The sequence below is a fragment of the Esox lucius genome, chromosome 24 (assembly GCF_011004845.1).
Source record: "Esox lucius isolate fEsoLuc1 chromosome 24, fEsoLuc1.pri, whole genome shotgun sequence".
Taxonomy (NCBI): Eukaryota; Metazoa; Chordata; class Actinopteri; order Esociformes; family Esocidae; genus Esox; species Esox lucius.
Genome location: NC_047592.1, coordinates 2,814,962 through 2,842,780, shown reverse-complemented (window position 1 = coordinate 2,842,780; position 27,819 = coordinate 2,814,962). Strand labels below are relative to the sequence as shown.

The 27,819-nt window shown below is 40.1% G+C and overlaps 2 protein-coding genes across 8 annotated transcripts; both read left to right on the top strand.

Annotated features, from left to right (window-relative positions):
- On the top strand, window positions 1-27,481 carry LOC105008630 (NACHT, LRR and PYD domains-containing protein 3-like). Of its 6 annotated transcripts, XM_034290356.1 has the most exons (10): window positions 1-1,398; window positions 3,161-3,330; window positions 3,806-3,916; window positions 4,285-4,472; window positions 4,562-6,386; window positions 6,494-6,667; window positions 7,737-7,910; window positions 8,484-8,530; window positions 10,015-10,235; window positions 10,290-11,343. In XM_034290356.1, exons 2-10 carry the CDS (start codon window positions 3,176-3,178, stop codon window positions 10,764-10,766), a joined length of 3,372 nt encoding a protein of 1,123 aa, XP_034146247.1. In that variant the 5' UTR covers window positions 1-1,398; window positions 3,161-3,175; the 3' UTR covers window positions 10,767-11,343. The 6 variants fall into 6 exon arrangements, 5 of the variants coding, with proteins under 5 accessions (XP_034146247.1, XP_028973607.2, XP_028973606.2 ...); XM_029117774.2 differs by having other exon boundaries at window positions 1-324; window positions 10,015-11,343; XM_029117773.2 differs by having other exon boundaries at window positions 10,015-11,343.
- On the top strand, window positions 15,439-23,480 carry LOC105006509 (NLR family CARD domain-containing protein 3-like). 2 transcript variants are annotated; one of them, XM_020043453.3, is made up of 6 exons: window positions 15,439-15,545; window positions 17,478-17,653; window positions 18,300-18,395; window positions 18,553-18,669; window positions 18,990-19,066; window positions 21,676-23,480. In XM_020043453.3, the coding sequence occupies exons 2-6, from the start codon at window positions 17,499-17,501 to the stop codon at window positions 23,478-23,480; spliced, it is 2,250 nt and encodes a 749-aa protein (XP_019899012.2). In that variant the 5' UTR covers window positions 15,439-15,545; window positions 17,478-17,498. The 2 variants fall into 2 exon arrangements, with proteins under 2 accessions (XP_019899012.2, XP_019899013.1); XM_020043454.3 differs by lacking the exon at window positions 21,676-23,480 and adding an exon at window positions 19,876-19,919.
- Window positions 27,482-27,819: the final 338 nt, after the last annotated feature.

Here is a 27,819-nt window from a genome sequence, read left to right as displayed (position 1 = left end):
GGCGTTCATTTTTATTAAATTTACAAAAACATACAACATCTGTGAAGTAGGCTAACTTGAAGACGACATACTGTACCAAAACCATAACTTCACCAGAGCATAGTTTTTACTATGGTAACCAGCGCAAACTCAGCCACTATAGCTGTCATGTGCAGATCCCCACATGGGTGTACACACGGTTGGTGGATCTTTCTTGTGCAGTTATGGATTACGAGGCACATTTTGTGTAACCGACGCTTAACGAGAAGCCTTGTGGAGATGACTCATCTACAACATGCCTCGTGAAATGTTTGTTCTCGTGTAGTTGACCGAAAGGAAACAAAGGTAAGCCATTGTTTTCAGTTGAGCATGATTTACATTTTAATGTTTTAGCATATAGGGAATTGAAGCAACTATTTTAGAGGCTTTTTTCTAAATACAACGTTCTAGATTTGTTTTCATTTCCCCCTTCACATTCTCTTAGCGCTGACTTCGCTGACAGTACACAAATTATGCGGGAATTATGCGAGATGTCCGTTTGTCGGTCGGCGAGACACGCGTTTTGGTAAACGTTTTAATTTTACCACGGGCCCGGACTTCGCTATACTGACTTAATCCATTAATTTGTCAAAAATAATTTCGTGGAGCTAGCCTATATGAAATAGCCTAATATGTTATTTTGGAGTATATTCATGTTAAGCATACAATGTTGAGTAACTATTATTATCCTACTTATTAACCGTTTCAAAGGAAACGAAACAGTGCAGTGATAAATTCATTAGCAGTAAAGCTAACCTCAAGCCGCATGGATAAAGATGAATATATAACTTCGGAATTAAGAGGGTAGCGCAAAAGATAAAAACCACTAACAGGCTTTGCGAATGTGACTAGGATCAAATCAATCATGCATTTGACTACCAGACAAATTCGTTTTAAAAACGAACAATGCATTCATACATGTGACAAATAATTGATTCCACTCAGTATTCATATGGGATTTTAGCTTGACACCTTTGAAGACAAATGCATTTTACAAAGTATGAGATAAGAAAACGTTAGACTGGAACAAAGGGAAAAAAATAAAAACTTCAGTTGGTGCCACCTAGGGGCATCACTAGAAATGAATGGATAGGTGGGGCTAAGCCTCGTTTTGGGGGGTGTGTGTGTGTCAGGGCCTGGGCGGAACCCAAAAGCAGACACGTAGTGACAGTGAAGGGTGATTAAATCGACAGCAAGATGTAGGTGAGTATGGATGGAGTGCTGGCAGGGAGGATGGCGTGCAGACGGTTGCAGGTGTCCAGGTAGACAGGAAGATGAATGCAGATTAGGGCGTGGTAGCTGATCTGGTCCTGGAGGCAGAATCCAGGTAATCCTGTGACGGAACGGAAAACAGGTTGGAACAAAGCATATAACGAACAGGTAAGTGAGACTAAGCATACAAAGTACGACTAACGATCCGGCAGGGACGAGACGTCAGGGCTCGGCTTTAAGTGCTGCCGGTAAGTGGTGGGATCGGGAACAGGTGCCTGATCATCAAGGGGAAACAGCTGGCACCGGCATCACCCCGGAGTTGACGCCACGCCCCCTAACAGGTTGCCAGGACACACACTCAATCACGGGGGCGTGGCGTCAACTCATATTTTCATCATGTATTTTGAGAGTAGCAACGGTTGTAAAATGTATTAAAATAAAGTTATATTTTGTGAAGGTTGGCTAAAACTACACAGGTCTCATAGTTTGTGTAAGACACTGTTCTCATGATTTAAATTATATCCAAATAAAGAAACTAAAGTCCACTACATCCAACAGCAACTAAAGGCACATAAAAACTGCCAAAATACTTTTGTCAACAAGGCCTATAATTAGTAGTAAATGAACATCTACATATATATTCTATATAGGCTATTCATCTCGGGAAGGAGGTCATTAAAAAAAGAAACATTTAACAACCTGATCTCGCTTTCTCTGAACAGAATACGTTGAAATACCTTAACTTCAAACCCAAACAAACATACATCTGTGAAATACGGATAGTTTTGCAACGGTGTTCAGTTGAAATTGAAGAATTGGATTTAACTAATCTATTATTGGCATATCCAACCACAAATTTGAAAAACGTCTTGTACCGAGTAAGCATTTTATCAAGTCATAAATTAAGTGTCGCTAGCTTTCTTGCCTTCCGGTAAAGAAAAAAAGACTGATCACTTTAATATTCCATGACATCTGGTCTGTCGTGCAAGTTGAATTTCACGAATTGCAAATTACATTTTAAAAATCTCCAATTTTTTTTTAACTTCCATACATTTCTATAAAAAATGGTGGTGGGCTTATCTGACCACTAGAAATGGCCGATAATGAAGGTGGCCAATGGTAGGGTGACATTAGCTACTATTTACAGAAGAAAGGGCGCTTAGATGAGCAATTTACGTTCAAAGCATCACACTTCTGAACATGCTGTCAAATGAACACGCTTCTATACAGTTTCTATACAATTTGTTTTAGATGCGATGGAACATGTGATGAAAAAAAGAAATCACTGAGAAAATATATTGACTGATATATTGATTTATTTAGGGGGGGGCTAATTAATATATAAATATTATAATTTATGCAGAAAGCTGTCAATTCATAGGTTGATGATCGCCACCCCCGCATAAATTAGAGGTGTCAAATGTAAATAAGGACAGATGCGGCGCGTTCTCGCGTCCACGGCTTCATCTGATCTACGCTCATTTTGAAGAGGTGCGACAGTGCCGTAAAGCAAACTTGGAGATGATCGTACGTCTCTTCTCACTCTTGAATCTGAGATATTTTCTGAGGTTTCATGAAAAGGGGCCAATGTGTGAGAAACTAAAATGCAAAGCAGCAAGACTGAATCCAAAGGTTTCAGTATTGAAGCTGAAAGCAGGCATCTCATCACCACTCAGTTGATTAATGTTCACCATTCATTTTATTTATTTTTTATATCACCATTCATTTTATTTCTGAGATGACTTCGATTTGAGTTACATTTATGATGTATTTTGAGTTGATTCATGATTCACTTCTGCAATTCTTCTGCTAAAAGGTAAAAAAAAAAAAAATTGACTTTCCCCCAAAGTTATTGTAGGCAATGAAGGAATCTATATTTATAAAATATCTGTTTCTATGTACAACAATAAATATGCCAGAACAATTACAGATTTCAAGCCTGGAAATGAGTCTCTCCAGTCGTGGGAATGAGGGGGTCCCTGCAGAGCAGAAAAACCGACCCGAGTCTCCAGGACCCAGCTGTCTGTGTATGAAGTCTGACAAGTCAATGGGTCTCCCTGTCACCTTTGGAAATGAAGAAAGGATGTCCCCTGACCAGAGGTAAGAAACAGCCACTCTGATATGTACAATGGGAATTTATTATTGCTTTTACTATTAGTAGTAGGTTACTTATCAGTTTTGGGATGTATTCCGAAAATTATTGAATTCAACCATAACTTGTAAATTAAAAGTATATAAACCTCGAAATATCTTAGAATGTTTTGTTGTAAAGTCATTATGAATTCTAAATATTTCCACCATATATCTTATTTCCAACTATGAGTGTTTTGACTTTGTGTTTTAGACTACCAATATGATTTCAGTTTCAGTGCTATATTATTCACTTTTGCCTGTCAACTGTCCTGCTGCTTATGACCCTGGACAGGGCGATGTTTCAGTATTGTTTCATTAGTTTCAGTGTTGGTTACCACACATTATGCAGGTAAATTCTAAAACATAATTGTAGATGAAGGGAAAATTGCCACTCAGATTAGAATTGACCCCAACGCTGCTTTGATTCCTCTGTTTTTAACAGAGAAGAGAGATCAGATTCTCCAGGACCCAGCTGTTTGTCTATGAAGACTGACAAGTCAATGGGTCTCCCTGTCACCTTTAGAAGTGGCAAGAGAATGATCTCTGACCAGAGGTAAGAATTGTCTGGGACCTGGGCAAATTATCTTCAAAGGAAGAGGGTGGGGCCTATTATTTTAAAGGGAAGGGGGGTGGGATTTAATTCCATGGAGAGAGAATGATCTCTGACCAGAGGTAAGAATTGTCTGGGACCTGGGCAGGTGGAACCGGTCCTTAAATGAGAGCAGGAGACAGTGTGTTCTCCCATCTCATCAAACATTATAGTAAACCAAGTGCTGTACTGTCAAGTAGTAAATGCGTGGGTGTCAATTATTAAGATTTTTGTATTTTTACACAAATTGGGTAGAGGAGGCCATGTTTTGCAAGACATTTATCCAAAACGACTGTGGATTGATGCTGTTTGTTTTTGGATCACATGAAAAGGGAACCAGAGGAGGAGTCCAGGTGTTCAGTATGTGAGGAGGTGCTGAGGGCCCCGGTCTCCATCCCTTGTGGACACAGTTACTGCAAACAGTGCATCACCAAAAGCAGGGAGCACCTGGTTTCTTCAGGAGAGTTTGGCTGTCCTCAGTGTACAAAGAGATTCAGGCATCTGGAGAATGAATATGGAGGTAAGCCTTTCCTGTCACTTACTTGGAGTTCCTTTTATACAACAATAGTCTGGCCCTGAATACAGGTTAAAATAGGTTTTCTTTTGCAGAGGATGTGATCCAAATGGTGAAAAATAAACATAAAGCTACCCTAAAGAAAACCTGTGATAACATCTATGAAGGTATCTCAAAGTCTGACAGTCTACAACTAAACCAAATATATACTGAGCTCTACATCACAGAGGGAGAGAGTGAAGGTGTTGATACTGAACATGAGGTTTGGCAAATTGAGAATGCATCCAAGACACACACATCCCAAGACAATGCAATCAACTACAAGGACATTTTTAAACCCTTACCTAAACAAAGAAAATCCATCAGAACAGTGCTAATGAAAGGCATTGCTGGAATTGGGAAAACCGTCTCTGTGCAGAAGTTCATCCTTGACTGGGCAGAAAAAAAAACTAATCAGGAAATTGATTTCCTCTTAGTACTTCCTTTCAAAACACTGAATTTGATTCAAGATCATCACAGTCTTTATGGCCTCCTGAATATCTTCCACCCTCATCTGTCAGAGTTGTCTGGAAATTACATCTCTAACTGTAAAGTGATGTTTATCCTTGATGGTCTGGATGAAAGTCGGTTACCATTAGATTTCCATTCAAATAAAAAGTTGTCTGACATAAAAGAGGAATCATCAGTGGATGTATTGGTGGCAAACCTCATCAAGCGTAACCTGCTTCCCTCTGCTCTCCTCTGGATAACCTCCCGACCAGCAGCAGCCAATCAGATTCCTCCTGAGTGTATTGACAGAGTGATAGAAACACAGGGGTTTAATGACCCACAGAAGGAGGAGTACTTCAAGAAGAGATTCAGTGATAAAAACATGGCAAAAAGAATCATCACACACATGAAGTCATCAAGAAGCCTCCACATCTTGTGTCACATCCCAGTCTTCTGCTGGATCTCTGCAACAGTGCTTGAGCAAGCAATAAAGGAAAATGAAAGTGTGAAAGTCCCTCAGACTTTGACTGAAATTATTACACACTTTTTGCTCATTCTGACAAACCAAAAGAACCAGAAATACTCAGAAAAAGATTGGACAGACCCACAAAATCTTTTGAAATCAGACCGAGAATTTCTTTTGAAACTTGGAAAATTGGCATTTGAAAATCTACAAATAGGCAATCTCATGTTTTATGAAGAAGATTTGAGACATTGTGGCATTAATGTCACAGAAGCCTCTGTATACTCTGGGATTTGCACAGAAATCCTGAAAGTCGAGTCTGTGCTTCATCAGAAGAAAGTGTACTGCTTTGTGCATCTGCTCATTCAGGAGTTCTTTGCTGCTCTCTACGCATTCCAGTCCTACACAGTCAAGAACATGGAAGCACTACGGTATGTTCTTGAGGAAGGGTCTAAATCATCTAGAAGTTTTCCTAGGGCATCCACAACATCTCTTGGAGATATGTCCCTGCATGAGTTTTTGAAGAGGGCAGTGGACAAAGCCTTCGAGAACAAGAATGGACATCTGGACCTTTTCATCCGCTTCCTCCTGGGAATCTCTCTGGAATCCAATCAGAGACTCCTGAGTGGTCTGTTGACACAGACAGAGAGCAGCGCCGAGATCTCAAAGAAAGTACTGACCTATCTGAAAGCAATCAAGAGGCAAAACCTCTCTCCTGAGAGGTGCCTAAACCTGTTTCACTGTATGATTGAAATGAGAGACAATTCGGTGCATAAAGACATTGAAGAGTACCTGAAGTCAAAGGAAGAAGCAGTAACTAAACTTAGTCCTGCACACTGCTCAGTGCTGGCTTACATGCTTCTGATGTCTGAAGAGGTGCTGGAAGAGTTTGATCTGAAGAAGTATAACACATCAATGGCAGGATGGGCAAGACTACTCCCGGTTGTGAGGTGCTGCAGAAAAGCCCTGTAAGTGATATAGTTTCTTAAACAAATGATGCATTTACTCTAAAGATATGCCAGTTAATTACTGTGCATACAACCCCATTCTTACCATATTTTTACTTCCCCTGAAGACTTTCGGACAGTAAACTCACAGAAAGCTCCTGTGAAACTCTGGCCTTCGCACTCCAGATGCCCAACTCACCTGTGAGAGAGCTGGATCTGAGTAACAACGACTTGAAGGATTCAGGAGTGAAGCTGCTCTCTGCTGGACTGGGGAGTCCTCACTGTAAACTGGAGATCCTGAGGTTAGTGTTAGGTATCTTGGACTGAATAAATGTATGATCACATTGGGTTCTAAACACTTTAGATCTTTAACAGCGCTCTCTGGTCACATGATGATCATCCATCTTAAATCCTGTTCCACCTGAAAAGTCCTACACTGCAAATATTCTAAAAACCTTGTGAAAAAAACGTAATTTTTTTTCCACCAGTGGAAAACAGGCCTTTTCAGGTTAAATGCAGTTTGTGATAAAGAAGTGCTCAGTGTACTATTAAACTGCCCTGCCCTACACACTGTCCGCTCGCTAGAGCGACAAAGAGGCATGCTCTCATTCACTTCCAATGGGAGCCAGCTAATCACGGCAACAGCGGGCGGAGCTACTCTGAGACAAAATCTCCCAGCGACAGTTGAGAGATGAGATGTTCAACTTTATGCTAATTTCCAGCAAGCGGGAGGTGATGGAGTTTGGCTACTACCAATGGCAGGACAGATTTTCTCTGCATCTTGAAGTCCCTTCTCTTTACTACTCGCTAGCAAAAACTCACTTGCTAATTTTAATAAGTGTCTGGTTTCCCCATTATTTATGATGCTTCTCTGGCTTCATGCAGAGATATAATTAAAAGAAAATGATGCATGGATGTTTTTAGAGATACTTGGGATCACAGGTGCGTGATACATGCATAACATACAATAAAGTAAATTGCTATTTTAACATTGACAAATCATTGACATGGCATCGTCGTAATACTTCACGCAAATACTAAATACTTATTCATATTTGCAGAGACGGATGTTTCCCCTATACTGGTTGACTGGCTCTCGCTGGCATAGATTAGGAAGACACGCCCTGCCCCAGCAGGCAGTGTGCACGCTAGGTTGGGCTCAGTGACAGCTCGCCAGAGATTGAGCGATTTGCATGTTGAACGAGCAGGCAGTGTGCAGGCTAGGGTTAGGATACATAAAGTTATGTATGAAAGTGGGTAAGAGGAAATGTTTTGTGGTCAGAATTGTACTCTAAACCAATCTGAGCTGAAAATATTATTTTTCAAGGGGGCTGGTAACAGGTGAGATACCTTTCCATAATCTTTCTGCAGGCTGTCAGGCTGTCAGGTCACAGGGGAAGGCTGTTCTTCTCTGGCATCAGCCCTGGAGTCAAACCCCTCTCACCTGAGAGACCTGGATCTGAGCTACAATCATCCAGGAGATTCAGGAGTGAAGCTGCTCTCTGCTGGACTGGAGGACCCTAACTGGAGACTAAAGGCTCTAAAGTATGTGAAGTATTGACCTGCGTGAAGTTGGCCCCCCACCCAACACAAGACTTTGGCAAAATAAGTTAACATTTTCTTTTGTTCTATCATTTTATAGATATTAAATCATATTTTATAGGTCATTCTGAGGTCACTCAGCCCCCCAACATTCTCCAAAATCAACCAAAATGGTCTCATTTGTTTGTGCTTCATTTGTGTAGTTAAAAGTTTTTTATTGCTTCAGTATTTTATATATTAGACATTTAATTATTGGTGATGATGTCACTCAGTCCCCCACCATGCTCTATATTGAGTCAAAATAGGCTCATCGTTTGCGCTTCGTTTGTGCTGTTAAACGTTTTGTTTTTGGTTGATTTAAAGCATGTTGGGTCCTCAGAATGACCTGGAAAATATTCTTGAATCTCTATTAATGTTAACAGCACAAACGATTTAGACTATTTTGCTGAAATGTTGCGTTGGGTAGGGGATCAACTTCGCACAGGGAAAGTATTGTGGTAATTTAATTGTCAGTTCCACTTATTTTTATTCTGTTAATTTCTCTTAATTAATTCATTAATATTTCTGTTTTTCCAGTGTAAAATATGGAGGATGTAGCCGGCTGAAGTTAGGCTTGAATAAATGTAAGTATATTTGTTACGTAAATACTAAAATTATTAATGATTATATCAGGGGTTGAAAGTAAGTGAATATAAAAGTATAAATAATAGTGGTATACAGTACTGGTAAAACATGAGCCTGTAACAATTAAAATGATACTAAACCTTCAGCACTACAGCCAACTAATCCATTACTCACCATGACTGTATGTCAGCTGCATTAAGAAGTGAAAATAATGTCAACATGCATTGTGGTTTGCTGTGAACAATAGAAGTGTGGGATAGTTAGATGAGAAGATAATGAGTGATGATGACCTAAAAGGTGAGGGTAACTAATCATCTTCTGTTCAAGTTTTCCCTTGCAATTACTAAAATAAACCCTGCTTAGGTTTTACACCAATGCCTTCCAGTGGCAAGTTTTCCAGTGCAGTTACTAAAAAACCCTGCTTAGGTTTTACACCAATGCCTTCTAGTGGCAAGTTTTCCAGTGCAGTTACTAAAAAACCCTGCTTAGGTTTTACACCAATGCCTTCTAGTGGCAAGTTTTCCAGTGCAGTTACTAAAAAACCCTGCTTAGGTTTTACACCAATGCCTTCCAGTGGCAAGTTTTCCAGTGCAGTTACTAAAAAACCCTGCTTAGGTTTTACACCAATACCTTCCAGTGGCAAGTTTACTATTCAGCCGGTGGTGGTGGCACGTACTGTAAGACATTGTTGCATCAGAAGGCAGGTTTTAACTGTTTAACAATAAATCCTTATTTTGGGGTTATGTTTATTACAGAATAGAAACCAGGTTTCCTTTTATACTAATTATTTGTATCTTGATGAGATCCAGAAAATCACTAACTTCCTGTTTGCCCACCTGTCCGCCACCACCAGGATGCACAAAACTTCGTCCGAGGGCACATTTTGTTTGATATTTGTTCAACCATCATCAGCTTCCCTTGATCAAAACAAGTTCCCATGGATATGCAGTTATTGTTTATGATAAAATTATTATGCAGTAATTAGTATGATGTAATTATGCAGTCAGTAGTTATTATGCAGTTATTACATTTACTATGCTTTTAGTAGTTTAAGTTTGGATTACAATTTCTGTTTTCTGTAATAATGTTATTTGTAATTATACAGCCTCAGACACCCCATATAAATCTTAGATCAGGTACCAACACATTGTTCAATGTTTTAAAAAATCTGTTTCAGTCAAACATTATTTTTAATTTGTTTTTGCTTTGGTACTGTTTAAGAGTTTAGTATTTTTATACAAAACCTGGTATTGGTATCAAAGTCGAAATTATTGTGTCGTGACCACACAATGACAGGAGTTTGTCACAGTTCACACTAATAATTTGTTTTTAGATCAGAGACTACTACATTAACAGGAATTATAGGCTTATATATACATATCTACAAAACCAATGTAATAAACATGTCAACATGGTCCCTACTTTCACCTTGGATCATATTGATTCTTCTGTATCTACGCTGAACCAGTCTTTTCACCTGCAGATGCCTGTGATCTCACACTGGACCCGGACACAGCTCACAGCGAACTGTCCCTGTCTGAGGAGAACCGGAAGGTGACCGGGGTCGGCGATCACGGCGAACTGTCCCTGTCTGAGGAGAACCGGAAGGTGACGGGGGTCAGAGCTCACAGCGAACTGTCCCTGTCTGAGGAGAACCGGAAGGTGACCGGGGTCGGAGCTCACAGCGAACTGTCCCAGTCTGAGGTGAACCGGAAGGTGACCGGGGTCGGAGCCCAAAGCGAACTGTCCCAGTCTGAGGAGAACCGGAAGGTGACCGGGGTCGGAGAAGAGCAGCTGTATCCTGGCCGCCCAGAGAGATTTGAGTCAGTGAAACAGGTGTTGTGTAGAGAGGGTCTATCTGGGCGCTGTTACTGGGAGGTTGAGGCAGTTGGATCAGCTGACATCGGGGTGACCTATGGAGACATTGTCAGGAGGGGGACCGGCGACAGATGTAAACTTGGGCGCAACGAGAGGTCGTGGAGTCTGACCTGCTCCAATAAGGGTTACTCTGTCCAACATGGTCACTCCAGAATGTCAATACCTGCCGCTCCCTCTCGTTCCCACAGACTGGGAGTGTACCTGGACTGGGAGGCGGGGACTCTGTCCTTCTACAGGGTGAGCGGTACGCAGCACCGGGCTCTCCTTCACACATTTCACTGCAGATTCACTGAGCCCCTCTATCCAGGGTTTGAGGTGCCTTGTCCATCCTGCGTGTCTCTGTGCCAGATAGGATAGGTTCCCTTGTGGAGTGTAAGCCACCCGAGCCTTTGTCACTATCGTTAAAAAATATACACAGAGATCGATATTATTAGGATTATTTCTTTTTTCGGACCATGTGAGTGGAGCCGGCCAAGAAGAGCAAATTTCTCTTACGGAGTGAGTTAGTGATTGATTGACTGACTGACCTACCATTGTTAAACAGCGTAGTTATTAGAGACACGGAAAACCATGTAGTCACCCGGGATTCGATCCTCGCCACTGACCAAACAAATGATGCATTAGGAATTGTTCAGGATAGACCTAAACTTCAGTGGCCACAAGCTTGAGTAGCTACATTGTAGTAAGACTAAAGTAAAACTGTTTATGGTTATATTGCTATGGACAAACTACTTCGACAACGAACATATTGTGCTCAATTTTAATTTACATAGTGTTTTCACTTATGCCTCATTTCCTCTGGTACTTTGCCCTGGTACCAGGGCTACACCTGTGATTTATGCAAATGTTGGCTCCATTCTTTCCTGTTTCCACTATACACTTGGCACCAAGGACTTAAGGAGGGGCCCAGGTGGGGAGGGAGGAGTAAACTATCAACGAAAATGAGTTTTCCAGTTAGAAAAAATAAAAGGTAAAATCACAAAACAACATAATACGGCGTTTGAACTTGAGTAATAAAACTAATTTCTTCCTCGAACTCCTACGACCGACTCCTCCACCTACACTCGTGACACTGCAACTGTAAGCCAGTCAGTTCATTATTTAGTTTAATTTGTTTAATAAGTATTTTGTCAAAACTATCTACCTTTAATAGAAGGATTTGGGAGAATTCTGAGATATTTGTATGTTGTTATAGGTTCTGTAGGAGACATCTCTGTCTCAACACTCCGTTTGTGAGTCAATGGCATCGTAAGTTTTTACTTATTGGTTTTTACTGCATTAAACAACATTTTAAGTCTGAGTTAGAGATCAGGTTGAGGCTGACTTTATACACTGGTTTTGGTATAAAATAAACATTCCAAATCTAAATTTTCTACACAACATGTTTATACCTTAAAGAACATCACTGCTGCAAATTCCAACTTTATGTTATTATGCCTTATGAGGAATTTTGCCATTTTCGGGGGGGGGGGGGGGGGGTTAAAAATTACATTTGAGGTCATTTGTGATGACATCAGAAGTCTAGCAAGCCACGGTTTGCTTATTAATGAAGGGGGCCTGGGGGGGGGGGGTCCTTTGTGATTGGAGCAGTGATTGGTCTGTATTGTATTTTTTTTATTAAACGTGTGTTTTATGAGATTAGTGTGATTGTCTGATTTTGATATTCTAACTTTAAAGATTAGAAGTGTGATGTTTTAAGTTGATCTTCAGCAAGAATGACTAGGATCTTTTATGGGTAAGCGTTCCTATTAAATCCAGAAAAATATTGGTGTTTAGAAGACCCCCAAAAATAATTTGTTTTTTGGACTGCTAATTAAATATAATTTGTCACTGACTGAAAAGATGGGTTATGAGCTAGCGCTCATATAACATACCACGACCAATACAGTAGACATGTTAGAGGTCAAGCAATGATAACTCACATTTTCCAATACATACTTGATCTTATTTTACTACTAAATTAAATTCAGGTGTTATACATTTATCATTTATTTGGAAATGGCACTTAGTTCAGGTTGGTTTAAAAAAAGAGCAAATGAAAATAAATGTCAATGATCAATAATAATTTCTTACACAGTGGAGAGTTGAGTAAAAACCAATTTGTTTGAAATGTTTTTTTGAAGATGAACTAAATCGCGTGGCGGTCGGGGACAGTGCCTCTGGGATGGCAGACCGGGGTGGTGGTCCCTCTTTAAGAAGGGGGACCGGAGGGTGTGTTCCAACTACAGGGGGATCACACTTCTCACGATTTCGTCTCTGCTCTTTGCGGATGATGTTGTCGTGTTGGCACCTTCTAACCAGGACCTTCAACATGCACTGGGACGGTTTGCAGCTGAGTGTGAAGCGGTGGGGATGAGAATCAGTACCTCCAAATCCGAGGCCATGGTCCTCAGTCAGAAAAGGGTGGCTTGCCCACTTCAGGTTGGTGGAGAGTGCCTGCCTCAAGTGGAGGAGTTTAAGTATCTAGGGGTCTTGTTTACGATTGAGGGAAGGATGGAACGGGAGATTGACAGACGGATCGGTGCAGCTTCTGCAGTAATGCGGTCGATGTATCGGTCTGTTGTGGTGAAGAAAGAGCTGAGCCGCAAGGCAAAGCTTTCGATTTACCGGTGAATTTATGTTCCTACTCTCACCTATGGTCAAGAGCTTTGGGACAATATCCCGGATACAGGCGGCCGAAATGAGCTTTCTCCACAGGGTGGCTGGGCGATCCCTTAGAGATAGGGTGAAAAGCTTGGTCACCCTGGAGGAGCTCAGAGTAGAGCCGCTGCTCCTCCACATCAAGAGGGGTCAGCTGAGGTGGCTTGGGCATCTGTTTCGGATGCCTCCTGAACGCCTTCCTGGGAAGGTGTTCTGGTCCCGTCCCACCGGGAGGAGACCCCGGGGAAGACCTAGGACACACTGGAGGGACTATGTCTCCCGGCTGGCCTGGGAACGCCTCGGTGTCCCCCCGGAAGAACTGGAGGAAGTGTCTGGGGAGAGGGAAGTCTGGGCATCTCTGCTTAGACTGCTGCCCCCGCGACCCGGCCCCGGATAAGCGGAAGATGATGGATGGATGGATAAATACTCATCAAGAAATTATTGTAAGCTTTTTTGGCACCCATAAAAAAGAATATGAACAAAATCTAAATGCTATACAGTATATTGCAATTAATATTGTACTTTTTAAAGTTTTTCCAAGTCTTTGGGAAACTTAAGTGGTCATCCATGACATCCTTTTTCAATGGGGCATAAATATGAGGAGTCACACAGGTTACAATCCCTCAGTCATCCATCAACATGGGAAAGGCCAAAGAACACACAAATTATATTAAACAAAAAAGGTTGTTGATCTTCACAAATCATCAAAAGGCAATAAAAGTATAAAAATGCACATCTCCACTATTAGGGAAACTATTAAGAAATGTTAAACAACTGGAGCTGTGATGAACCTGCCTGGAAGAAGACTTAACCCATGAACACACAAAGTCAGGGCAACTGTTCAAGTGTAAAGATTTTTTCCAAGGATCACAGTTGGTGAATTGCAGAAGTTGTTTATATTTTGGGTTCACAGGCTCCTAAATTACGATTAGAAGTCACCTCAGTGCCATTTTGTCAACCGTGGTTTGCCGGTGTTCAGGTTAGCCACTCGGCTTCCTTCGGTCGTATAATCAAGACAATTCTTCGGCTATATTGTCATGAAAACGTGGAACTGTTCCTGACGCCACCACTAGAGAGTGCTTTAGGTCGACCACACAAAAGTTAGTAAACATACGAACAAATAATCTGCGTCATAACAACTGTATAGAACTGGAAGCCACGGTGAGTAAATTTACTACCTACATGTATTGAGAATGTTGGCTAAACTTGAATTTTGTACAAAAAACGCCTTTATCCTGACTACTATCAACTTAGTATGCTTTCTTAATTATAGACTGAAATGATAATTCGGAGAGCTAGACTGTAAAGTGCAAGCATGGTCTACATCTAACCAGACCTTTGCCGGTAGCTAACTAGCTACAGTAACGTTAGAAAACCTCTTGTGGTTGGAGGCACATGGTCTGAATCTGGTGAATTCATGTATCTTATATAACCGAAGTGTATTGTAATATTTTTTCATTTGAGAAAAATCTCCCACAAATTCCCCTCATAGAAATCTTCCATCTCTATGTGGAGATACATTTTTTTTTAAATTACCCAAAATATTCTCCATACATTGTACAGGCTAATGTTTTTAGAAAAAATGACAACATAATATTTTCTGTCTTTCTCGCAGATGGATCTGGCACTTTTACGAAGAACGGCACAGAAGAAAGGGACAACTAGACTATTGTTAAGAGGTTATCATACGTATTCATCTCTTCAGAGAGTATGAGTACGCAGTAGTATAATACAGTAGCCTACTAATCTGGAATAATAAATATAACCTATTACTTCCAATTTAACAAATGTAAATATATGTTGTCTATGTACGTTTCTAATTATTCATGTCTAGATGGTGTACAATATTATTAATAGTAAACGCCTTGCATGTAAAATACATCTGAATTTAAATTGTTCACATTCTTCAAGTTACATGCACATAACTCAATGATAGGAACATCGGCTTATTTATGTCGTTAGGTGTTCACCGTTACAGGCCGCTTTTAAGAGGATGGAGTCACAACTCGCCAGCACAGCAATTATTGTATTAATCAGGTCTTTTTTCTGTCACTCATTTGAATGGAAATGTTTTTGTGTAATAAAGAGTTCGAAGTGTTTTGTATTATTTATGAAATGTTAGCATAACTGCTATTTACACTCTTGACGCTGTTGAGAACCCACATGGGTCATCTAAAACTCCTCCCCGGGTGAAACGCCGCATTCTTTGGAGTCTAGACCCATTTGGAGTGGACGTCACTGAAGTTTGGTGGTGGCAGAAAACTGCAGGAACGAATGTAGGGAAACGGGCAAGATCCACAGACTAAAGGATAAAAATGTCTGGTTCCTTTGGATGTCAGAATAGGAATGCAAAAAAAAGATGGCCTTCAGTTTTATAAAGAGGTAACTGTCACTTTCGGACACCAGTTCGGCTCCGCCCACGAAATACGTCATCGTTGTTTACTAACACAGAAACGGTCCATTAACAACTGCGTGTCACCTGAGAGCCTGAATACAGTAAGTGTAAAGCGTACTTTCTCTATCAACTAAATCGTCAATGCGTCAAATTGGAATGAGGAAAAGTGTTATTATTTGGAAATACAAGGGCTATATATTCATTTTGCTAATATGGCGGACGACAGTTTTTTTCCAAAAGAAAAAACGGGAAGTAGCCTTACTGCGTAACGCCAGTCTGCAATGGTTTAGGATACGTGGTTGTGTGAAAATTATATATTAAAAAAAATATATATTATAGTGCAAAGGCTATTGTTTCCTAGGGATTATAAGGACGTCAGGTGACGGGTCGCTCTTGCATATCACATTTTAGCTTGCAAAACGCATATTCTGGTCTGGGAAAGCTACACGAAATTTGTTCCACAAGCGAAACTTAATTTTTATTGCACCCTTTTTTAACCATGGCATTGGAGGCCAATTGAGAACCAGTACTCATAAACAACGACGAAGATTTCAGAGACATAACCAGAATTAATTACTCGTAAATACATTCAAAACACTATACAACAAAACACCATACAAGTGAATAAATGCAAGAAATCAGTCAATCACACCATATGTGATATAAATAGATGTATAGATGGATAAGGTTGTCTTAGCAGGTGCAGTTATTAGCAGCTCATGACAATTCATCTAGGTGTCAAGTTCCAGTCTTTGGAAGTGAAAGCAACAACGGACAAAAATTGCGTTGACTAGAATGACCACTGTGACAAATGGCGTTTTGAATTTTGAATACGGCCCCCCAAACAAATTTAGCAATTTATTTTGTGACAAACTATAAAGGAAAATAAATAGCTAAATTTGTTTGTTTTTGAACAACATTTATTATTATTTTAGGAATGGTTTTTTGACCCCAAAATAACTACATTGTACTGATGAAACATCAAAAATGTTCTTTCGAAATTGGATGAACTATCTTAATAAATAACAAAAATGTAGTAAATGCTGACCGGAGAATACGATAGAAATATCTGTGCAGGCCTACCTAAGATTGGTAAAAACCTTTTAAAACAATAAGAAAGATAGGACACTTCGAAACGTTTTCTGAATATAAATCTTGCTATAATGAGGAAATTGACAGTGTATTCAAGACTAATGATATTCAAGGAACACTATTAACAACGTACCGTTCACTCCACAGCTGTCTTGAAATGTCGATGATGGGGCTCGACAATTAGTAGGCTACCTGTAGTATAGCTCGAACTGTTGGGATGTCGCGGAATCTGTGAACTAGAGGAGCGATCGTTTGCTGCGGGGGTGGGGCCAAGTGAACCGAGGAGGAACCTGAACTGTTGGCAACATGAACCTGATCATAAAAGGTGGTGCACAGCTCAGTGGTCGGGGTAGCTTGCTGCGTGGAGAAATTCTAAGGGGTGGGCATAACACAAACTGTCAGTTGGGAGAAAGCAACTGACACCGGTTTTATTCATATAAAAAAAGTCCCACAATAGAAAAACCGGGTTTTATTGCGCACTATTGACAACTCAAAGAAATCCGTAGCAATATAATGACCGTAGAGTGTAGTAGGCTTTATAATTGGACATGTGATGTTTCTCTGAAACTCTACCAGGAGTTGAAACTAATGAATACGTTAGCTGCTGTAGCTTTATGTAAACACAGGCGGTAACGTATAAAATCTTGCCCAGCGCAGAAATTCTACATTTCAATTCCAAGTCAAATCAGTCACCAGTCGCCATATACCCCGTCTATACTGTTTTGAAGTGAAAATGTAGCCAGTTACACACCTCTACCATTATATCCACCACCTCTAAATTATAATGGCAAATATTGAAGTCCACGTAGTAAATTACTTTGACAAATCAAGTTTACACACAAGAAGTTTTGTGCAATATATTAATGTTCTCCTAAATTCTTATTTATTTATTTTTTACAAAAATTATGTTACTGAAACAACAGGTATGCTGTATTAATAAGTTACAGATCTGAAGCCTGGAAATGAGTCTCTCCAGTGGTGCAAATGAGGGGGTCCCTGCAGAGCAGAAAGGCGGACCAGAGTCTCCAGCACCCAGCTGTCTGTCTATGAAGTCTGACAAGTCAATAGGTCTCCCTGTCAACTTCAGAAATGAAGAAAGTATGTCCCCTGACCAGAGGTAAGATATAAGGCAATTCTGGTGTTTGATATTATTTTAGTTTTTACTTTGGTTTAATTGGAGCTCACTTTCTTCCAGGTCTGGGGTCAATTATGACATTTGGAATGTAATTGAATTCAACGCAAGTTTTGAAATTCTAATTTCAATCCCATCGGAAGCAGAATTTGAAAGTTAATTATAAAGTATAAATAAAGTAGAACATAAAGTAGAACTGTAAAGATGGCTCATTTCAAACATACAATACACTACACAGTTATTTCCCCTGTTGATGAAGGTTTGACAAAACAGTGTTGTTGTTCATCAGCTTGATCAAACACTAAACACATTCTAGAAATCTCACCTTTAATTCAAGTAAAATGTTCAAAGAGAAAAATAATAATGGAATAAATGTTTTTCTTGAAAACATCTGTTCCACAATTATTGACACCTCTGAACATCTGAACTAAATCTGATATCTAATACAAGTATCCAGGAGTTGGGAATGACATTGTACTGTATGTTATATTATCAGCCGTGTGTTTCAGTGTTGGTTGCCATACATCATCACTGTAGTCAATTCTAAAATTGAATTGGAGTTGAAAGGAAATTTGCAACTCAATTCGGAATTCATCCCATCCCTGCTTTGTACTTATCTCTGTTTTTACAGTGAATCAGCAGGACTCAGCTGTCTGTCTATGAAGACTGACATGTCAATGGGTCTCCCTGTCACCTTTGGAAAAGAAAAGAAACAGCCTGATCAAAGGTAAGAAAGAAATAACATCTAGCATTTTCTTTAAGCATATTTAAAAAAAAAATGTTTTTGGATTAATTAGAGCTTTGTTCTAAATTTGGTTAGTTTTACTTTCAGTTTCTTATTGACCTTGTGGGTTTAAGGCTTACAATGTACTGCACTTTACCAGAGTGAAGAGAAAGAGATCAGAGTCTCCAGCACCCAGCTGTCTGTCTATGAAGACTGACATGTCAATAGGCCTCCCTGTCACCTTTGGAAATGAAGAAAGGATGTCCCCTGACCAGAGGTAAGAAACAATGGCAAAACACATTTCACCTAGAAATCATCAATAAAACCATTGTTGTCAATTTAAAAAAAAATATTTGACTTCGTAGCAACGGAAGTCAAGAATGAAAATAAAATATTGGAAGATGGGAGCGGTACAGTCCAAATGCTAACCTAGCGATATCACGCCCTTCACCCTGTGTGAACTTAAGTCATAAAATGTATAACATAAGATGTATAACATAAGATGTATAACATAAGCAAATTGGTAACTATCCTGCAGAGAATCTACAGAGAATTATATATATTATATATATTCTGATTAACATTTCTGGGACACAGTTTACTTAAACAGCTCACAGAACAGTCTGGCTCTTCAATGAGTAGAAAGAGAAGTCTTCTGAGGATTGAAAGTGGAGGTAAGCCTTTTTTTTATAAACAATATGCTTAAAATTAATTACAATGTTCTCCCAGCAAAATGTTCAAAAAAAAATGCCCAAGTCCTTCTTTTTTACTTATTAAAAGTCAAACAGTTGGTATGTGTTAAAGTATACAGGTAAAATACCATGGAAAAGAATCCCGTAATTCTAATAAAATAGTTGCACCTTCAAACAGTTGGGTCCGGACATATTTGGACCCCTACACAATTTTCATAATTCTGTCTCTGTACGCCACCACAATGGATTTGAAATGAAACAACTGAGATGCAACTGAAATGCAGACTTCCAGCCTTAATTCAAGAGGATGAACAATAATATCGTATGAAACTTGTAGAAATTGCAACCATTTTCATACACAGTCCCCTTATTTCAGGGGCTCAAATGTAATAGGACAAATGAACACAATCATAAATAACATTTTCTTTGTTGAGAATCCTTTGCAGGCAATGACTGCTTGAGGGTCTGGAACGCATGGACATCACCAAAAGCTGGGTTTCCAGATATGTGATGCTTTGCTAGGCCTTTACTGCAGCTGTCTTTATTTGTTTGTGTGTGGGTCTTTCTGCCTGAAATGTTGTCTTAAGCATGTGAAATGCATGCTAGATCGGGTTGAGATCAGGTGATGGACTTGGAATATTCCACTTCTTTGCCATAAAAAAACCCATGGTTGCTTTCACGGTATGTTTTGGGTAATTGTCCATACATGAAGTGAAGTGCCTGCCATCTCTCTAATGCTCCTGCCATCTCTCTAATGCTCCTGCCATCTCTCTAATGGATTTTTTTTGCAGCCTAAGGATGGGCTGTTTCACTTGCATTGAGAGCTCTTTTGACCACATGTTGTTGGTTCCCAGCAACAGCTTCCAAAGCGAAGGCCACACCTGGAATCAACTCCTGGTCTTTTACCTGCTTAATTGATGAAGAAATGACAAAGGAATAGCCAATACCTGTCTATGAAACAGCTTTTGAGTTAATTGTCCAATTACTTTTGGTTCCTTGAAATATAGGGGGCTACATATTAAAGAGCTGTAATTCTGAAACCCTTATTCCAATTTGAATGTGAATACCCTCCAATTAAAGCTGAGAGATTGTACTTTAGGCCCATATTTATTATTTAACTGTAACATGGAAAAGTTTGGTAAACAGCCAAAATAACAAAACTTTTGTCAGTGTCCAAATATTTCCTGACCTAACTGTATATTCTGGATTCATTACACATAAATTGAAACATTTCAAGCCTTTTTTATTTCAGTCTTTATGATTACGGCTTAAAGCTCATGGAAATCCAAAATACAGTATCTCAAAATATTAGAGTTACATTTACAATACAGAAATGTCGACCTGAGAGGAGCTATAATGAGCTAATTTACTCCCTGAGCCTTCAGCACTCACAACCACAATCATGGGGAGGACTGCCTACTTGACAGGTGTCCAGAAGACACTCATTGACACCTTCAGTGAGTAAGCCCCAGAAGGTATGCCACTGAAGGTCACTGCTGAAAGGGATGGCTGTTCGCAGAGTGCTGTATCAAAGCATATTCATGAAAAGTTGACTGCAAAGGAAAAGTGTGGTATGAAAAAGTGCCCAAGCAACAGGGATGACCGCAGCCTTGAGAGGATTGTCAAGCAAAGCTGCTTTAAAAACTTGGGGGAGCTTCACAAGGAGTGGACTCAGTGAAGCTGGAGTCCACTCCTGGAGTCAACAGCCACCACCCACAGACGTGTCCAGGAAATGGGCTACAAGTCTCGCATTCCTAGTGTCAGGGCACTCCAGAACTAGAGACAACGTCAGAAGCGTCTGACCTGGGCAAAAAAGTAAAAGAACTGGATCATTGCTCAGAGGTCTAAAGTCCTCTCTTCAGATGAAAGTACATTTTCACTTAATTTGTAAATCCAGGTCCCAGAGTCTGGAGGAAGAGTGGAGAGGCACAGAATCCATGTTGCTTGAAGTCCAGTGTGATTTGGGGTACCCTGTCATCTGCTGGTGTTGATCCACTGTGTTTGATCAAGTCCAGAGTTAATCCAGCTGTCTGCCAGGGGATTTTAGAGCACTTCATGCTCTGACAACCTTCATGGGGATGCTGATTTCCTATTCCAGTAGGACTTGGCACCTGCCCACAGGGCCAAATCAACTGGTAACTGGTTTGCTGCCCACACCTGACCTGAATCCCACATAGAATCCATGGGGTATTTTCAAGACGAAAATGAGACACCAGACCCAACAACACCAACAAGCTGATGGCCGCTATCAAATAAACCTGTGCTTCCATTACACCTCAGCAGTGCCACAGACTGATTGATGCCATGCCACACCGCATTGATGAAGTAATTCATGCAAAAGGACCCCCAACCTTTTTTTATGAGTGCATAAATTCTATATTTAGGAAACATATGTGTTAATTAGCTTATTAGAGCTCTTCTCAGGTAGACATTTTTGTATTAAATGTTTTTAACTGTAATATATTATGATACCGAATTTTACATTTCCATGAGTTGTAAGCTGTGATCATCAAGATTGAAACAAAAAATGTCCCAGTCCCAATAGTTACAAATGCATTGCAGGCTGGTAACATCACCTTTTGTTTTTGCAGAAGATGTGCAGATAGTGAAAGAGATGCACAAAGATACCCTAAAGAACACGTACAGCAACATCTCTGAAGGTATCTCAAAGTCTGACAGTCTACAACTCAACCAAATATACACTGAACTTTACATCACAGAGGGAGAGAGTGAAGGTATTGATACTGAACATGAGGTTTGGCAAATTGAGAATGCATCCAGGACACACACATCCCAAGACAATGCAATCAACTACAAGGACATTTTCAAACCCTTACCTAAACAAAGAAAATCCATCAGAACAGTGCTAATGAAAGGCATTGCTGGAATTGGGAAAACCGTCTCTGTGCAGAAATTCATCCTTGACTGGGCAGAAAGTAAAGCAAATCAGGAAGTAGATTTCCTCTTTGTACTTCCTTTCAAAACACTGAATTTTATTCAAGATCATCACAGTCTTTATGGCCTCCTGAATATCTTCCACCCTCATCTGTCAGAGTTGTCTGGAAATTACATCTCTAACTGTAAAGTGATGTTTATCCTTGATGGTCTGGATGAAAGTCGGTTACCATTAGATTTCCATTCAAATAAAAAGTTGTCTGACATAAAAGAGGAATCATCAGTGGATGTATTGGTGACAAACCTCATCAAGCGTAACCTGCTTCCCTCTGCTCTCCTCTGGATAACCTCCCGACCAGCAGCAGCCAATCAGATTCCTCCTGAGTGTATTGACAGAGTGATAGAAACACAGGGGTTCAATGACCCACAGAAGGAGGAGTACTTCAAGAAGAGGTTCAGTGATAAAAACATGGCAAAAAGAATCATCACACACATGAAGTCATCAAGAAGCCTCCACATCTTGTGTCGCATCCCAGTCTTCTGCTGGATCTCTGCAACAGTGCTTGAGCAAGCAATAAAGGAAAATGAAAGTGTGAAAGACATTCAGACTTTGACTGATATGATAATTCACTTTTTGCTCATTGTGACCAACCTGAAGAATCAGAAATATCTTGGAAGAGATGAGGCCAATCCGCAGATGATTTTGGAATCAAACAGGGAATTTCTTTTGAAACTTGGAAAACTGGCATTTGAAAATCTACAAATAGGCAATCTCATGTTTTATGAAGAAGATTTGAGACATTGTGGCATTAATGTCACAGAAGCCTCTGTATACTCTGGGATTTGCACAGAAATCCTGAAAGTCGAGTCTGTGCTTTATCAGAAGAAAGTGTACTGCTTTGTGCATCTGCTCATTCAGGAGTTCTTCGCTGCTCTCTATGTATTCCAGTCCTACACAGTCAAGAACATGGAAGCACTAAATTATTTTTTGGAGGCTGGGTCTAAGTCATCCACAGCATCTCCTGGTGAGTGGTCCCTGCATGAGTTTTTGAAGAGGGCAGTGGACAAAGCCTTCGAGAACAAGAATGGACATCTGGACCTTTTCCTCCGCTTCCTCCTGGGAATCTCTCTGGAATCCAATCAGAGACTCCTGAGTGGTCTGTTGACACAGACAGAGAGCAGTGCCGAAATCTCAAAGAAAGTACTGACCTATCTGAAAGCAATCAAGAGGCAAAACCTCTCTCCTGAGAGGTGCCTAAACCTGTTTCACTGTATGATTGAAATGAGAGACAATTCGGTGCATAAAGACATTGAAGAGTACCTGAAGTCAAAGGAAGAAGCAGTAACTAAACTTAGTCCTGCACACTGCTCAGTGCTGGCTTACATGCTTCTGATGTCTGAAGAGGTGCTGGAAGAGTTTGATCTGAAGAAGTACAACACATCAGTGGCAGGATGGGCAAGACTACTCCCAGTTGTGAGGTGCTGCAGAAAAGCCCTGTAAGTGATATAGTTTCTTAAACAAATTATGCATTTACTCTAAAGATATGCCAGTTAATTACTGGAAACCACCCCATTTTTACCATATTTTTACTTCCCCTGAAGACTTTCATACAGTAAACTCACAGAAAGCTCCTGTGAAACTCTGGCCTTCGCACTCCAGATGCCCAACTCACCTGTGAGAGAGCTGGATCTGAGTAACAACTACTTGAAGGATTCAGGAGTGAAGCTACTCTCTGCTGGACTGGGGAGTCCTCACTGTAAACTGGAGATCCTAAGGTTAGTGTTAGGTATCTTGGACTGAATAAATGAATGATCACATTGTGTTGTAAAAACTTTGTTTATCTTTAATTTTCCCCTCCAGTTACATGATGCTCATCCATCTGACAATCTTGTTACACCTCAAAAGTCCCACTTTTTCACAAATTAGGCATTAGCCCACAATCTACCTACTACACACTGTGTGACATCGGATTTAGACAGTAGATCTCAGTAGATCTCAGTAGATCTCAGTCCAGTCGGCTACAGGTTTTCTACTAAATGCCGAAAGACAAGTTACTAATTTTCCCTCAAGTACTGTGCTCACTGAACTGACTTGTTCCAATGTGTGATGACAAAGTGATCATAAAATGGACTATTTTTGCTTTCTTTTTCAGGTACAGTGTAGTAATGTATTCCTGCCTTAGGCTGCATTGAGTAATGGATAAAATCAAACATTAAACATCCTGTCCCTAGAAGAGGACTGTCAATATTTATTGGAAAGATAATCAAATTAATGTCTCTGCACTTAAAGGCTGAAATCGTTCATGGCTGTGGGTTGGAGCCCTGGTCATGCCTCTGATGATTGTGGCGGGGGGGTCCAGTAGGTGGTGTTTATTGGGGTGGGCATCTTTCTTGAATCAACTGCAGAATTTCTACCTCTATTACTTGTATTGCTGATTTGACCAACACTGTTACTAAATGTATAATATAATATTTGACTGATGCGTCGATGTAAACATTTGTTATAGGATTATGTTTTGAGAAAAGTTTGGAAATTTGAATAAAACAATCATCTTTTTCAGGCTGTCAGGCTGTCAGGTCACAGAGGAAGGCTGTTCTTCTCTGGCGTCAGCCCTGAAGTCAAACCACTCCCACCTGATAGAGCTAGATCTGAGGGACAATAGTCCTGGAGGGTTAGGTCTGGAGCAGCTCTCTGCTGGAGAGAAGGATCCAAACTGGAGACTGGAGAGACTGTTGATATAGCTAATATGAAACATTGGCAAGCAGACCTAAATATACTTTCATTTATCAGTATAAATCATCTGTATTTTTAAATCTTATGAAAGATGTTTTTACTGAATTGTGCTGAGCTGAATTCTGTCATCTGGAGATAACATTTACATACCATGTTGCTGTATATAAATGTATGTGTATGTAGCCAGTGTCACGTTTTGGGCGCAGGGAGACTGACAACACTTCTTGCCTGGGGTTACATAAGCAGCCTTTAGCGATGTCAGGAAGAGAAAGCTGTTCCAGTCTGTAGCACCAGGTAGGTGCAGTCTTGTTCCCAGTGATGTAGTGGGGGAATATGCAGGTACAGGGTGTGGAGAAAATAACGGAAACCCACGGAAAAGGACTGTTACTTTTTAATTTTAAAGTAGCTAAATCACAATTACAAACGTCACTGCAGAGATCACATACGCTTGATAAGAGGTTATCAGAACAGCTATAAGAGGTCTGACAGTACATATGTGTCAGCTATAAGAGGTCTGACAGTTCATATGTCCGCTATAAGAGGTCTGACAGTTCATATGTCAGCCATAAGAGGTCTGACAGTTCATATGTGTCAGCTATAAGAGGTCTGACAATTAGCACTTTAATATTTGGATTAAAGTAACCCGCAGAGTTCCAGGGAGGCCAAATAGTTGGTTCCTGAATTGCAGATGCATCAGTCACAAAAAACTGCTAAAATATTAAATGTGTCAAGGGGAACAGTCTCAGAAATCACGTCAGCATTTACCAAACATGGAGAAACCGCATCGGCAAAGAGGAAGAAGTCAAAGCCGACCCTGAGTGATAGACGGACCCCACAGAACAGAATCAGCAACTCTGTGACCCACTATCAAAAACTGTATATTGTGAGCTTCACAAAGCTGGTAGCGTAGTATAGAAAGAAAATGAATATTGCTTGGTAGGCGCTGAGAAAATGAATATTGCTTGGTAGGCCCTTAGAAAATGAATATTGCTTGGTAGGCCCTTAGAAAATGTATATTGCTTGGTAGGTGCTGAGAAAATGAATATTGCTTGGTAGGCGCTGAGAAAATGAATATTGCTTGGTAGGCGCTGAGAAAATGAATATTGCTTGGTAGGTGCTGAGAAAATGAATATTGCTTGGTAGGCGCTGAGAAAATGAATATTGCTTGGTAGGTGCTGAGAAAATGAATATTGCTTGGTAGGTGCTGAGAAAATGAATATTGCTTGGTAGGTGCTGAGAAAATGAATATTGCTTGGTAGGTGCTGAGAAGTTGGGTGAGAGAAAGAGAGAGTGAGTCAAAGACCTGGAGGGGCTGTGCAGTGAGTCAATGGAAAAAGACACTGTAGAACATTACATTGAGTGACATAGGGACAATCATTACAACAGAATAGCATTTCATTCTAAATCAAAACACATTTGGTTTCTTTTCATTGTGTTTTGAATGGATTACATTAATTGGTAACGCTTTATTAGACTAATATAACATTTCGGTTGCTGAAACAAAAACCTGAAATTCGCTTTAACAGAGGGGGTCTACAAATAGGAAAAGGTGCTGAACTTAGCAGTTAGTTTTAGTGTATCTCTGCTATTACTGTGCAGTTTCCGTGTGTCTTCATTCTGTGTTGTCTCTTTATTTAATCCCAGTAACCATTCCCTACAGCAGAACTTTTGCCTCTGGCCATGCTATAATTATAAATAAACTTTACAATTATAAAGTACCTAATAAAACACATACACAGAATGTATTTACTATATAATAAAGCTGACATTTTTGTAAAGTTTTGTAAAGTTTTGTAAGCCGACATTAATGCAGCTGGTATGGTGGTAAGAAACGTTCAACGAGAGCCGTCGGGTGGTATGTTGTCTTGATGCGCGGAGGGTGTGCCTCAGCCCACGGTTTGTGACGTCCCTGGTCAGTTCATTAACATTGCTGTGGTCTACATTATACTCCCAAGAAGGCTTTGTAAAATGTAATGGTGTTTTGGTTGTAAGATATAGCAATAAAGATTAAATAAACAAAATAAATGTTTGCATGTCTTTATCAGGATGCCCGGCCGACTCAAGTCATTATTAGTTTACACAGGAAAACGTGTGGCGATTTATGCATTTATCACATGACTATTAAATAAGTTGGCAATGGTAAATCACTCTACAGTTGTTTAGTTTAAAAAATGGCAACAAACAGTTTTTAAAATGCCTTGTGATTTGGAATGAAACAGGGCAGATGATACACATTTTGGGGCTGCAAAGTGGCCCATTGGTTAGGAAATCTGACCAGTGGACTATGTTGTTCTGACCCAGAGGAAGTTGACTACAATACTCCTGTAACAGCCCCCTGTGACCTCAATACTCCTGTAACAGCCCCCTGTGACTACAATACTCCTGTAACTGCCCCCTGTGACTACAATACTCCTGTAACAGCCCCCTGTGACTACAATACTCCTGTAACAGCCCCCTGTGACTACAATACTCCTGTAACAGCCCCCTGTGACTACAATACTCCTGTAATAGCCCCCTGTGACTACAATACTCCTGTAACAGCCCCCTGTGACTACAATACTCCTGCAACTGCCCCCTGTGACTACAATACTCCTGTAATAGCCCCGTGTGACAACAGTACTCCTGTAATAGCCCCGTGACTACAATACTCCTGTAACTGCCCCCTCTGACTACAATACTCCTGTAACTGCCCCCTCTGATTACAATACTTGTTTTATGTATTATTATAATACAAATCTGCAACCATTTTCTACTTATGAATAAAAACGTAAATGCCTACATGAAAAATCTGTTATTTTTCGCTATTTTATTTACTTGTTGTGTCAAAACGAAAATTAAATCTTGATTGATTTAATTGATTAATAATTGATTAAATTTTTTTTTTCATGTTGTATGTTGTTTAAACTTCAAATGCAAAATGCAAATCTTTATTTTACTATTGCATTTCCCTATTCAGCCAACCCACCTTACATTAGACAAACCATGGAAATTACATTTTAAACAAACCATTTATTTTTGATCAGTAATCCCCTTACCGACAAGATTATGCAATATATTACTTTGAATTCCCCTTTTGTCACCAAAAATGCATAACCACGTAGGAAAT